A 15,432-nucleotide genomic window follows, 5' to 3' on the forward strand; every position below is an offset into this window, starting at 1 on the left:
AGGAAGAGCGCGAGGGGGGGGAAGGAAGAGTGCGAGGGCGGGGGTAAAGGAAGAGCGCGAGGGCGGGGGTAAAGGAAGAGCGCGAGGGCGGGGGTAAAGGAAGAGCGCGAGGGCGGGGGTAAAGGAAGAGCGCGAGGGCGGGGGTAAAGGAAGAGCGCGAGGGGGGGGGTAAAGGAAGAGCGCGAGGGGGGTGGGAAGGAAGAGCGCGAGGGCGGGGGTAAAGGAAGAGCGCGAGGGCGGGGGTAAAGGAAGAGCGCGAGGGGGGTGGGAAGGAAGAGCGCGAGGGGGGTGGGAAGGAAGAGCGCGAGGGGGGTGGGAAGGAAGAGCGCGAGGGGGGTGGGAAGGAAGAGCGCGAGGGGGGTGGGAAGGAAGAGCGCGAGGGGGGTGGGAAGGAAGAGCGCGAGGGGGGTGGGAAGGAAGAGCGCGAGGGGGGTGGGAAGGAAGAGCGCGAGGGGGGTGGGAAGGAAGAGCGCGAGGGGGGTGGGAAGGAAGAGCGCGAGGGGGGTGGGAAGGAAGAGCGCGAGGGGGGTGGGAAGGAAGAGCGCGAGGGGGGTGGGAAGGAAGAGCGCGAGGGGGGTGGGAAGGAAGAGCGCGAGGGGGGTGGGAAGGAAGAGCGCGAGGGGGGTGGGAAGGAAGAGCGCGAGGGGGGTGGGAAGGAAGAGCGCGAGGGGGGTGGGAAGGAAGAGCGCGAGGGGGGTGGGAAGGAAGAGCGCGAGGGGGGTGGGAAGGAAGAGCGCGAGGGGGGTGGGAAGGAAGAGCGCGAGGGGGGTGGGAAGGAAGAGCGCGAGGGGGGTGGGAAGGAAGAGCGCGAGGGGGGGGGGGAAGGAAGAGCGCGAGGGGGGGGGAAGGAAGAGCGCGAGGGGGGTGGGAAGGAAGAGCGCGAGGGGGGGGAAGGAAGAGCGCGAGGGGGGGGGGAAGGAAGAGCGCGAGGGGGGGGGGAAGGAAGAGCGCGAGGGGGGGGAAGGAAGAGCGCGAGGGGGGGGAAAGGAAGAGCGCGAGGGGGGGGAAAGGAAGAGCGCGAGGGGGGGGAAAGGAAGAGCGCGAGGGGGGGGAAAGGAAGAGCGCGAGGGGGGGAAAGGAAGAGCGCGAGGGGGGGGGGAAAGGAAGAGCGCGAGGGGGGGGGGAAAGGAAGAGCGCGAGGGGGGGGGAAAGGAAGAGCGCGAGGGGGGGGAAAGGAAGAGCGCGAGGGGGGGGAAAGGAAGAGCGCGAGGGGGGGGAAAGGAAGAGCGCGAGGGGGGGGAAAGGAAGAGCGCGAGGGGGGGGAAAGGAAGAGCGCGAGGGGGGGGAAAGGAAGAGCGCGAGGGGGGGGGGAAAGGAAGAGCGCGAGGGGGGTACATTTACAAGACAGTATCAGGATATACAGCAAATAACATTGACAGCAATGTTTTAGGCCGAAAAGCCAATGGAGGCCTAAAACTTTCCTGTCAATTTTGTTTGCTGTATGCCCTGACAGTCATGTAATGTGAAGGAAGGATATGTAGGATGGTGCTCTCTACTGGCAAAAAAAAACAGTGAATCACACTAATTCAAAAGTGTAAACCATACAGTATATGTGCACGTGACAATAAAAGTGCTGTGGTATAAAGTGACAAGTTACGATTTTAACTAATCGGCAATTGATAACAGTGATGTGTATATTAATAGTTGTGAACCTCTACTCAATTTTCAAAAAGAGACTATCCACGTCTCATCAGGTAATTCGATAGAAGCGGGAGGAGGGAACGGGGGATATCACACATATATATATATATATATATATATATATATATGTCAATTGTGTAATATGTCTAGAAATGGAGAAAATGGGAGTGTAGAAATCCTCAATATTGATACTCACATGTTTCTGAGTATATAATGGCAGAATCCAATCAGTGGCACTGCATACAAAAAGGTGAACATAGGTGTGTGGGTTTACCTCCAAAGAGAGAAAACAAAGACCACCATAGTGCAGATATATTTTCTAAAAACTTTATCTAAACATAAAATAAGGACCTGGCCTATAGAGTGTGCACTTACTAGGTGGCCACTCTTTTAGGCAGTTAAAACAATGACAAGCACAGTCATGAGCAGGACGGCGATCTCACCACCTCCGTAACGCTTTGATGATCGCCGTGAGGTGTCAGCTGGTGTAGCTTCCGGTTAAGGTCGCTCGGAATCTTCGGACGTCTCACAGGAGTTCCCTTTTAGACGCAATAGGACTCTACGTTTCTGCCTGTATCACCAGGCAGATCCTTAGGGCTGCGTTTGGGGAACTGTGTCCTTGGTGTCCAAGTGATCCGTTCTGGATACTGCAACAGCAGCATTAATTTCCCCTGCAGGGTTGGAAGGCTGGTCCCTGGTATACAGGGCTGTGTCCATCAGGCTTGTGGTAATCCTCTGTCTGGGGGAGCAGAGCCTCCAGCGTACGTCCTGGTTTGGGAAGTGTCTCATGTAAATACTCTTCTGGGTTAGTGCTGTGGACTTTTCTGGGCATCTTGTTGTTGCTCCTGTAGTCTAACTCAGGGGTGCGCAATGTTTTCCCTCTGCACCCCACTGCCGCCCACTCCCCCTCTTTCCTTGTATTCGGCATTTCTGATGACAAGAGACGACGCATTGATAACGCGACATCATGTGACCCCGTGCCAAATCTCAAGCCACTGGAGATAAGGTCAGAGGACGAAGGCTGCGATTATAGTGAGCGCAACGGCGCGTGCGATTTTACTTGCTGTGCGAACAAAGTGCAGCAGCTCTGTCGAGCTGGCCATAGTGCGCACGGGCGTGATGAAGAGCAACCGTACGGCAGAGTTTTTTTTTTTTAAAGACAATTTATTTTGTACTTCTGCGCGACAGTCGTGTCACGTGAGCGGTTCAGCCAGAGGACGAATCGGCCTGGTGACGCATCTGCCGCACCTTGGATCACAGTACAAAGATCGCTTGAGCAACAGGCGCGTGATGCTATGCGCTTTATAGCCTTACAGAGGCCTTGCGCAATCCCCGGTTAATTTAAATGCCTAAGGGAGGCGCGCGGGTCCTCTGTATGCGCCACTGCCCCCTAGGTCTAACACACTCCTGTTATATATTTTTTGATCGTCATTTAATAATGTTTCCTTTTTTGGAGCAGATCTATTTATATTTTGTTTCAAATGTATAGATACACACAAATCCAGAAAGCGTTTTATTACTAAAATGTCTGGAAATAATAAAAGGCTTGTGTTCTCGTGCCTTTAGAGGAGGTGTACACTAAATTGCATAGCGCCTGTATCTCACATTGACAGGCACCATGGACCTATTGTAGCTAACGTATATTCATGGGCTCAATGTTGGCAAGTCTGCATCCATTGCATACAGCATATTAGAGGGGGGGGGGGTGCATCCACATCTGTAAGTACTGTATAGTGAAAAGAACAAATGACCACCAAATCTAATAAAAAATGGCACCACAGCCTTTTAGTTGGCTATATAGAACCACCTGAGGCTGTGAATTGTGCAACAGCCGGATGGTTACGCAACATAGGTGTGAATCTTATTCACACGGTCTGCGTTGACTGATCAACCTTACAGGATGTTCCTCTGGCAATGTTTTACTCATTGTTTAATACTATTCTTTGAAATTAGTAGACAACTTAAATGGAACTCATCCTATTTTATTTACAAGGAAGTACAACTATTTTACGTTTTTTTTTTTATATATATAAATGTACTTTATAACGAATCCTAAAAAAAAGGAGTACTCCTGGCTACACTATTTGTTTAGTAAGTTTGAAGCAGGGGGTTTGCGTAGCTGCACCACATTGATTTAAGCTCCGGTGGCCCCCTGCTTCCAGAGATACTTCCCTCCGTAGATGCAGCTGGTAGGAGCCCCGGCTGGTATAAAAGTCCTGCGGGCCAATAGGAAGCTGTGACGTCATCCCTCATTTCCTCCTATTGGCCAACATGACGCGGGAGCTTTAGAACAGCGCAGGGACACCAGTCTTTTTAAAAACATGTCACTTCACAAGAGGGAATAACTGGTTGGAAATGTCTTGAAAGAAGAACTCTCCCACAAACTTTTAATGCAGCGTAACAAATATCTGAAACTACTACTTTTTATTTTTATTTTTTTTAACAGGTCACACAACAAAACAATGAAAACAGATTAGAAAATTACCTCTTTTTTTTTTGTATTTGTACTATTAAATCTACTTTATACATTTTAGAAACTAGATCAGTAAGCATAACATTGAATAAAAATCACTGAAAGTGAAAAATGACATTACATCCATTGCTGAACCGTACAAATTATTCCTTAAGGTCCGGTATTTAATGCACGCTACGAACAATGGCAGCAAGAACATTCATCTTACAAAAAGGTACAGTCTCTTTAAGGTTGTCATTTATTGGCAACCTTGGGAAGCTAGGTTACTCCTCCTATGTGTTAAAGGGTAAGTGTCTTCAAGGCTCAAAGTCCAGTAATGGCAATCACATGTCCAAAGGAGCAGTTCTGCCTAGGGCGATTTATTTATTTTTTTAAGAATTGGTGGGAAGCAGGAGGTCTCCGAAACTGAACCTCAAGTTCAGCAGAGTTACCCCCTGCTTCCAGAGATATATACCCTCCAGTACGGTCCCCTCTAAGGACCTGCATCTTTTACATGGCCTGTTCATTTAGTGGGTTACATCTGGGTGATTTATGCTTTTTACAAACATCTGGCACTTCTAATTCTTTTTAGATCATTTTTGTAATAATGTTTGTAAACATGATTGAGACTTGGGAGGGGTGTGATTTCCACTAGGTCGCTCCCTTTTGTGTGATGTGGCGGTGTGTTCAACAAGGGTTTGCGCAGCCAGAGCCCCTCTCCCACTCCCCTCATCTTTATTGATTCATTGATGAGGACATGGTGGGATAAGAGTAAAGAACACACTTGATTGACAAACACTCCCCTATACAGATGCCAATAGAAAATGCAAAAAAATTTTAACAAGACTTCTATATGGTTAAATTAGTTTAAGGAAGTTGGCAAATTAATGCATTTACAACGTTTTTTTGGCTGGGTACATATGATTGCACCTTAAAGCCCAGCATTAGTGCCCCCACGCTTTCCTCTTCCTCAAAACTTACCAGCGCACGTAGATTCCTTGCAGAAAACAGAAATGTCCGTAACCTCTCTGCTGTCAGAGGGGCCTCCAACTCCCTCTGGCAATAAAGGAGTTAATTTCCAAAGAAAAGCCAAATGTTTGCTTTGAGCATGAGTATATTTGTTTAACCCATTGAGTGCCCTGGTGGTGTTTAAGAACCAGCACAAGAGCCTAAATACACGCCCGCCTTGTCCTGGAAAGGCAGGTTTTCTGCTGTTCTGACAGCTTTCTTCCTCCCCCAGGGCGATCGGAATGGATAGGGGGGCATTTCTATTCCCTTGCCAGTTACACACAGAGCCTAAATATGACAAGATGTTTGAAGGAGTAGTTCCTCTTTGGATAAAAGTGAACCAAGGACAGTGGCTTGTTTAAACCTTGTGATACCCCTCTGGTTTAATATGGTTTTTGTTTTTGTTTTTTTAAATCAAATCACCTACAGATGTTTATCTGTTTGGCTAATTATAGCATCAAAAACTACTTTACAAAGAACAAATGGAAAAAAACGATTACCTGTAGATTTGAGACACGCAAATCTTATCACGAAAGCCTGTAAAAACTAAAGTCTGTAAAGACTGTAAAACTGTATAAAGATTGTAAAAACACACAGTATTTGTTTAGCTTGGAAACATTATAATTTACAAGAGTAAATCTACAGACAATGTGTTTAAAGGTTAAATCAGCTAAATGTAGCCTGCTAAACATGCTGTCAGTAAATAGATTCACTTTGGTCTAGTTACTACACCCGTTTGAGCAAGCCTGTGTTTGACTATACACTTCCAAAAAAACTCTCCTCCTGTTTAATACTATTGGTTTAATCAGGGGTGTGCACTACAGTTAGAGAGGTCCCACACTCTCCGCCAAGGCATTTAACTTCTCCTACCTGGTCTTCGGCAACACGTTGCCATGGTAACCCGGCACCATTTGGGTCACGTGACATCGCGTTGCCATGGCACATTTGACGCCAGAGCAGGAGTTGTGAGAGAGGGGGGGAGGGGGGTTGGGACAGAGCAGGGGTGGAGAGCCGTCAGGGGGGCGAGATCAGTGTTTTCCAAACTTTTTTTTGGTTAAGAAACCCTATGTGAAATTCAGAGGAACTCCAACCCTCTCCAATAGTGTGTCTGAGATGAGATGCATTGTAAGCAGGGCCGCCAACAGGGGGAGGGGGACAGCAGTGACCAGTGTCCCGGACCCGATGGCCAGACAAAGCAGTTGGGCCCGACCTATCGATGCCGCCGAGCCTCCCTCTCATGCCGGAAGCTGGGCCAAGCTTATTTCCCATGCGCTGACATCAGAGAGGCCCACCACGTGGCAGCGTAGGAAGCTCGGCGTGGGACAGAGGGAGAGGCCTGCAGCTGGGTCTGGCGGCAACTGCTTTGTCCGCCCGCCGGACTGTAATGTCTATGTATTTGTTTTTAATTTATATGTATTTGGGGAGTGGGGTGTACACACACACACACACACACACACACACGTTATGGTTGGTAAAAATAGTGACAAAAACCCTCCACAGTAAAGCATATAGCAAATGGAAATATTACTGTATGCTCATTTGCATGTCTTAGACAGGTCTGCAACCCTGCCTTTCACCATTATTACCCAGCGCTTCCACTGCAGCAAGGGATTCTGGGAAATGACATGCAAATGAGCACAGTTTCACCTTTTGTTTCAAAACAATATAACATGGTGCACTGTAAGCTTTTGCTTGCTGCGTTTCACAGCTTTGAGCACATCCTGGGTTAAGATGCATAGCCAGTAAACCCACCCGCAGACAGCCGTTTCAACCTTAATGGGTCTCATCAGTGTGGGGTTGGTTAAGCTTAATTTTGTAAAACCTGGGGGCCCCGGTCATAACTCTAGTCCTGGGCCCCGGGAAATCTGTCTGCGGCCCTGATTGTAAGGAACCCCAACCCTGTCTAATAATGTGTGCGAGGTTACATGTATTATAAAGTCTTCTGTATTTGGTACAATTTTAAAAAGGACCTAAAAATTACAGGGAACCCTTTAGGGATGCCCGAGCAACCCAATGATTCCTAGGAAACCTGGTTGGAAAACACTGGGTATATGGCAGTAAAAAAGGAAGAAACCATATAAAATTACTCCACATTATTGTAGAGTGCATCAAACGCTGTCAGACCTGTAACCATGCTTTAATGTCAACACTTACACAAATATACAGCTGCAAGAGAAAGAAGACACACTGCCCTTTACAAATGTGCTGTCCATTCATAGGAGAAGGCATGCCACTGTCAATAGATTATGCCCACTTCCAAAATCAGCTTGTGGCATTTACTACAAGGATGTATCTGTATACAGATAAGGACATGTGCTTACCCCAAGGAGACAATATCTGTAAGAGTGAAGCTGGTGAAGGAAATCCTACAAATGATGCACTATATCCAGTTATAAATGTAACACATGCTCATCTCATTCACAGCCAGCGGCCCTGAAATTGTGCAGTCACACTAGGATTCCCTGAGCTCTGATAATGGTATGGAAGCTTGAGCCATCACCAACCACCATTAACATTATCCTGCCAAGGTTTGTAAATACTGTACTATGTTTAATGTGGTTGTATGTGCACATGCGTGTTATGACCATTGTCTTTCTGGTTGGTTATTGAGGATGCTTGGGCACATTTTATTAATTTATCACGCAGGTGGAACAAGAATGACAAATAACAACACAGTTCAGAATGATACTGGTCTTGATTTTCTTTACTGCCCTTAGGATGTTCCCTGAACGCCAGGGGCCCCAATGCCATTAAGGCAAAGTCATGCTATTAAAATCGCTGTCTGAAAGCGATTGAAACGGAAATGGAGCTCCCTCCGCTTCACATCACCGAGAGCCGGTCACAGCCTCGCGAACGCTACTCCGGCATCAGAAGGGTTAAATGGGCAGGCCCTCCTATAACTAAAGTGACCTAAACACAGTGGTATATACAGTATGCAATAAGTTAAATGGGTCAGACAAAAAGGTATCTTAAGATAAAATTTGAAGCAAATACTTTTCAAATGGTTTTATAATCTTAAAAAATAAAAAATAAAAATCGGGCAGATTATTTTTTTTTTCCTTGCAAAGTAATTACTAAGCCATCATTAGTCAAACAGATAAACGTACGTTATATTAATTGAATTCAGTAGAATGCAAATAAGTTAAACTTTTACTTTAAAGGGTGAATCACTTGAAAGGTGAATGGATCGTCTAAGGAAGTCAATTATACAAAGCGTTTTAAATATGGACATTTTGGACCCGCTAAGTGGGAATGTCACCAAATTTGAACCTATTAAATATATCACTGTCCTTAGTTTAGGACCTGTGAAACTGCATCTTTAAGGTGGTTAGATGCATGACGTGGGTAAAACTTGATGGCAATAATATTTACTTTTTCTTATATAGCGCCGACATTGAACGCAGCGCTGTACATAATTTTGCAGGCGCGAGTCACTGACCCGTAGAGCTTACAATCTAGAGTTGGTGCCTGAGCAGCTGACACTGGGAATCAAAATGGGTTCATGCACTTCAAAAAGGCAGCAACATCTAGACCGAGCGACTCCTCCCGTTCTAATCATATCGCACATTACAAACAGGAAGCCACAGCTTGATCAGCACCCCTGAGGAACCCTGGGGTGAGACAATATTTATAATGAGTTTACAAGTATAAAAACCCCAAACAAGGAATGGTGGCCACTACTATGCTGATTAAACTATACTGCTTTCAGTGGTGCAGACAGGGATCTGAGCCGATTAACAAATTAAGCCTATTTAGTGTACCTTGTGGGATTTCAGAAGAGGAACTGCCAGTGGAACAAGTGAACACAAAGCATGTGCTGACACCACAATGTAAGGGATATGAATCCATGACGCGAAAATGTCGATGTAGAAGTGTGGTACAGGCTGGCATTCTATGCAATAAGGAAACAGCTGCACCACCCCAAACCACCATTAAGAGTCAACAGCATCCTCACATCCACCCTTCTGTATGGCAGTGACGTGTGAGGTCCTCTGACATACCCAGACTTTCCAAAACGAGATACCAGCCCAACCGAAATACTGCATCTGGAATTCTGCAAGCACCTTCTCCAAAGTACACAGGAGTATATCAAACAATGCATGCCGGGCTGAGCTGCTTTACTCTACTGCTCACTGTACAGAAGAGAGCACTGACATTATGAGCTCACCTTAACTGTCATCCACAGTCTTACTCCTACATAGCAATTGAAAAAAAACAACAACACAGTTCTTCACTAAAAACTGTGCCCTCAAACAACTTGTCCTCTTTCTCCCAGAACAAAACCACACACAGAGCAACAACCTCCCAAAAAAAAAAAAACCAACAGTATGTGTCAGTGTAAAAATGCTATCCAGCGCTCAAAGAAGCTGGAGACCTATACATTCTGGCACCCTTCCAACTTGAAGGTAAATTACCCAAAGCAGAGACAGACCCTGTGTCAGTACAGAATGAGTGCCCATGGCCTGGAAATAGAAACAGGCAGACACAGACAGAACTGGAAGCCCTGGGAGATGAGACTGTGCCAGCGATGTGAGCTAGGAGAGGTAGAAGATGAAACACACTGCTTGCTGCGCTGCACACAATACTCTAAAGTGAGGAGTGCTCACCTGGAGAAACTCACAGCTCTTATCCAGAGCTCTCATGATATAGAAGACATATATAGTAAACATAGCACATCATTTGAGCTTGTGCCACCTCTGAGACATTGTGACTCTGCGTCCCACATAAATCGCGGTTTCAGCTCAACCCTGAATTCTAACTTCACTCAGGCAGCACCCCGGTCCAGAAGATACCAGGATTAAACACTGGCATAAAGATTTTCACAAGTTCACTTGCTTCAGAGAGATGAAGAGTGGCATTAAGTCATACAGTACAACTACACACCAGATGCGCTTAAACTATAAAAAGGATTCACTTTCTTCTCCACTCAAATTAAACGTATTCTTTTACACAAAGCGACAACCTTGCATCCGGATTCCATGCTGATTTTTTTTTCCCCCCCAAAAAAAAAAAAATCAAAGTGCAAACAAAATATAAACTCAGCATAGTTTCTTAAACATCTTACAGTACACAATTAAAAAAAGATGACTACAGTCCATTTATCTGTAAAGTCTATCACTTCTGGCTCACTTGTGTTACATACCGCATAGGGACATATAAAAATACCCACTGGTTAAAACTATGTTGCAAAAAGCAATGAATACAATAAGCAAAAAAAGAGAGTGTCTATGCCGACATAAACCGTTCTGAAATCACATACTGTACCAATTGAAGTCACAATGTTCAGGTTATAAAATGAGATGGAGATCCTGTATGCCAAAACTGAAAACAGTGTATTTTCTGCACAAATAGTATTAAAACATTTTTTTTAATTTTGGTATTTCTAACTTTTACTATATTGATGCATTTGTCATGAAAAATACCACTTTCTTCACATGCCCTGGTACAATGATATGCTTGTGTTGGATCTGGAACCGTTTTAAGTGCCAACGTGCTGTATAAGGCAATGTCAAGGCTTGTCAAAGAAGCATAATAGGTGCCCTTTTTTAATTTATTAAAACCTCTATTTGCCTATGCAAAGTATGAATAAATAAATACATACATAAAAGGCAGAAGGGCCTGGAACCGGCAAGTTCTAAAAGTACAGGCTCTTTGGGCCTTATTTGATATATTCCGGTGCGGCCGCAAGACAATACGAGCCCCTTTGGCTTACATATATAGTTACCCCCTTCGTATCTACATTTCTTCGTGGCACAACTGGTGCAATACACTGCACTAGACATCACAGAAATAACAACATTCCCATTTGGTGCATTTTTTGTGCATTAGTTTTGCCGAAATACATATACTCTGAAATATATTAAATACATATTATGTATCACCATCCTATGAATGAGGGAGATTTCAGGCCATTTTGCTTGCTTTCGGCTCCCATAACTTGCTTCTCATGATTTAAACAAAAAAAAAAAAAGTTATAACTTTAAGGAAAGCAAGAGCTCATTAGATATTACCCAAAATTGCAGCTTTGTGTTTTATGTTTATTATTAACTCATATATAGCCATGAACCCTTAGGCCGAGTCCATGCTTAGCGTGACGGCAACAAAAGGCCATTCCTCAATGAGGACGACCATAATGCGCACGATGGCGCAGCTGTTTTTTTACGCGACAAAATAATTTGATTTTGTTGTGCGACGGCCAGGTCACGTGAGCGGTTCGTCCAATGAGGGCGAACACACTCCGTGACGTCCTCAGTCATGCCTCCCTGTCGCGAGGATCTGTAGTCCATAAAATCGCTCGGCAGACAGGCACGCGTGACGACATGCGCTCCATCGCGCCTGCACCATGGACTCGGCCTTAATCCAATTTTTTTGTAAATGGCTCACATTTTTTATTTTTTTAAACATACCGTACTGTACATATATCCTCCACTAGAGCAGGGGTGCGTGGCGGTTGCAGAGGCCCCGCGGTCTTCCCCAAGGCAATTAAATGCCATGGAAACGTGACGTGACCCTGCGGATCATTTGACGCTGGAGACATGGTAAGGAGGGGGGCCAAGTTTGCGCACACCTGCACTAGAGGATTCCTCAACAGGACTGTTATTTGTAAATTTAATGATAAATACCAGGGAGTTGAGGGTTATAGGTTGGGTACCCATAATAATGCATTTCAAATCAGTCGCCATTAAAGAAATCCATAACACACAAACACTGTGTGCACAGAAAGGGGAATGTGGTGTTTATATAGTGCTGCATGCTGGAGAGAAAATATATTCTGAATGTCTCTCTGCTATATCATCTTGGATAGCCCTCCACCGCCTTAAACTCAACATGGCAAAAACAGAGCTCCCTATACTTCCTCCCAAACCTGGCCCTACTACCTCCTTCCACATTACTGTTGGAAGTACGATCATTCACCCAGTAGCCCAAGCACGCTGCCTAGGGGTCACACTCGACTCCTCTCTCACATTCAAAACGTTTCTAAAACCTGTCGCTTTTTCCTCCGTAATAACACAAAGATACGCCCTTTCTTCTATTGCTCGACTGCTAAAACTGTGACTCAGGCCCTCATTCTCTCCCGTCTTGATTACTGCAACCTCCTGCTGTCCGGCCTTCCTGCCTCATCTGTCTCCCCTACAATCCATCCTTAAAACTGCTGCCAGAATTGCTCTGCTCTTTCCTAAGGCTGCGTCCAGGGTCAGCGCTTATGCGCTGACCCGTGCTGGGACGCGCTCACGCTCGGCACTGAGCCCCTGCAGCCGCAATGAGAGCGGCTTTAGCAGGGGCTCGCTTACGCAAGCGTGCAGAAGCGTAAGTCTTACCAAAATTTTAAATTCAAGCGCTCAAGGGAGCGCAGGGCCGGTCACGTGAGTGGTTCGCCCAATGAGGGCGAACCAGCTCCGTGACGTCACTGGCCCGCCCCCGACACGCCCCCGGACCAAGGCCAGGGACAGCACCTGCTTTCCCTCAGCCTACGCGCGCCTCAGCACGGCTGCAGTCGTATGGACGTAGCCTAAATCTGCCTCCGCGTCTCCCCTCCTGAAATCCCTCTCCTGGCTTCCGATCAAATCCCGCATCTCATACCCAATTCTCCTCCTCACTTTTAAAGTTCTACACTCTTCTGCCCCTCCTTACATCTCAGTCCTAATTTCTCGTTATGCACCATCCCGACTCTTGTGTTCTTCAAGGATGTCTTGTTTCTACCCCCTTTGTATTTAAAGCCCTCTCCTGCCTTAAACCTTTTTCGCTGACTGCCCCACACCTCTGGAATGCCCTTCCCCTCAATACCCAACTAGCACCCTCTCTATCCACCTTAAGACACACCTTAAGACACACTTGCTTAAAGAAGCATATGAATAGCAATGTGGATAATACTAGACACATGATACATAAAGCTTGGCTCCCTGCAGACGCACTTACCAGAATTCCCTCCTACTGTCTCTGTACATTCTCCCTACCAATTAGATTGTAAGCTCCTCAGAGCAGGGACTAATTCTTCAATGTTACTTTTATGTCTGAAGCACTTATTCCCATGACCTGTTATTTATTTGATTACCCTGTGTATTACTACTGTGAAGCGCTATATAAATAAAGACGTACGTGTGTGTGTGTGTGTGTGTGTGTGTGTATACACACACACACACACACACACACGACAAAAAGATACCCTAAAGCACTCAAAATAACACACGTACCTTGGGGAGGCCTTCATCTAGCAGTGGATTGACAAAGGTTGCTGCTGAAATATATACACACACACACACACACACACACACACACGATACAGTAGGCACACCAAAAACAAACATTGGCATGTAATGGCAAGTGCATGCATCAAAGCAATCAAATGAGAGTATACATTACCCAATCCCATGTCTTGGGATAAATGAATAGGCAGCAAATTGCAGGCAAGTAAAAAAACCCTGGTGAAGGTCCTGATATAGGGACCAATATGTTGGATTTCTTTTTCTACAATATAATGTTTTCACTTGCCCGCGTGCTGCCTCCTTTATTCAGAGCCATGGGTTTGTTTGGGTATAATATGAGATTTTTTTTTATATATAGATATATCTCATATTTATGAGATGTTACCATATTATTCACAAAAGTATAAATACAAAATGAAAGCATATGCACATGAAAGAAATATAACAAGTTATCACACACGAATATCATAGATCACAAAACGTCATGCAATTTAAAGGGGACTTCTGCCTCTAGAAGTCTAAACTTTAACGATAACATGGGGAAAGGAAGTGGCAAAGACAGTCGCCAAGCGAGGAGCCCCCTGGCCGGCAGCTACTTTCCTTACGTTGTCTTTATGTACATTTTATTCTACTTAGATGTGCTAGAATTTTTGTGGTGTAAATATGAATGTTTCCCCCTACCACTTCCACGAGTGGCAGGAAACACCAAATCACGATGCAAGTACGATTTATGGGCACGAGAAGTGCAATTCCCACGCCACAAGCAGCCCGGGGAGCGGGGACTCTGCGGGCAGAACAAGTGCACACTCACTTTTGGTAGCAGCCATGAGGTTTTTCCCATCCTTCAGCAAGTCCTTGATAAACTTGTTGGTCTTATCCAGCTCCGCCTCATGTGAACGTATCCTCTCCCTCAACCAAGGGCTATCCAGGTAGCAGTCACTGAACTCCAAGGGCTGCAGCCCCATGATTACCAGCCTTGGCTCAGATCCTCTCTGCCTTGCAAATCCCTTAATAGGCAACCAAGGCAGAAGCACATAAATAGGCAGACAGGCTGCACCGCCAGGCTCAGATCACCTTGCAGATCACAAGGAGGTGAAGCAAACAAGGGGGGGTCACAGCCCAGATCCCAGACATCGGATGTAAAACCTGAACACCAAGTGTGAACATTAAAAAAAAAAAAAAAAAAAAAGCCCCAGAAAATTACAGATCCTAGTTACTGTTTCATTGACACTGAGCTGACAAAACGCAGAATCCCCCTCCTCCTGCAAGATCTGTGTATGGAGAGATCACTCAACACATCCCATCAGCCTCAGCACACACATTCCTTGAGCCGGACCCCGCCCCATACTCCTCCTCTGCTCCCTTCACCACTCCTCTATTACTAGTACTGCTCCTCCTCTCTTTCCATCACCACGCCTTTGTCATTACTCTTCTATTTCCATCAGCACTCGTCTCATACCATTACTACCCCCTCCTTTTGTCTGATTACTCCTCCCATCACTCCTATTCTCATGCCATTGCTCCTTCACTCCTCCCATCATCCCTCCTCTCCTCCAGTTACTCCATCTACCCTTCCATTACTCATCCTACTAATTTATGCTTGGCCTTTTAACCCGCTATTGTACTGCTGGAGCCTTCCAAGGTCCTACCCCTGTGGCGAGAAAGAAAAAAATGGGTCATTTAGTTTATTGGGTCTTGTAGCAAATTCCTGAACATTAACAAATGGAAATCAAATTATTGTTACATTTTATTATCATGTACTTAAACTTTCTGCTGCGCCTGCACGGAATTGGAATGCAATACCAATCAACATACACTGGTACAGTGGGTAAATACTGTAGGGTCCTGCCTCAAGGAGTTTACAATCTATGATGAAGGGTGGAAACAAAGTACAAGGGGCAAAGAAGGTTGGTGTATTTCTGAAAGCTGCTTCTTATTAAGCAAGCAGCTGTGATGACCAAAGCAGACCAGTCAACTAAGATCTTCTTGCAGCCTCCCGGATTTAGTGTGTCTCCCGGATTTACAGTGTGTCTCCCGGATTTACAGTGTGTCTCCCGGCATCATGAGGCCGAGGTGTATATCTCAGGGAATCAGCAGAATAGACAGCCTCCAGAATTCAAAGATTCA

General features: G+C 45.8%; 1 protein-coding gene across 1 annotated transcript in view; it reads right to left on the reverse strand.

Annotated features, from left to right (window-relative positions):
* The window catches only part of ARHGAP10 (Rho GTPase activating protein 10), a 267,627-nt gene extending 252,987 nt beyond the window's left edge, over positions 1–14,640 (reverse strand). Inside the window, exon 1 of the mRNA XM_075611566.1 lies at positions 14,117–14,640. Within this exon, the coding sequence (XP_075467681.1) occupies positions 14,117–14,270 (154 nt within the window). The 5' untranslated portion in view covers positions 14,271–14,640. The remainder of the gene's footprint in view (positions 1–14,116) is intronic.
* Between the last annotated feature and the right edge of the window lie 792 nt (positions 14,641–15,432).

Source organism: Ascaphus truei, chromosome 1 (assembly GCF_040206685.1).
Source record: "Ascaphus truei isolate aAscTru1 chromosome 1, aAscTru1.hap1, whole genome shotgun sequence".
Classification (NCBI taxonomy): domain Eukaryota; kingdom Metazoa; phylum Chordata; class Amphibia; order Anura; family Ascaphidae; genus Ascaphus; species Ascaphus truei.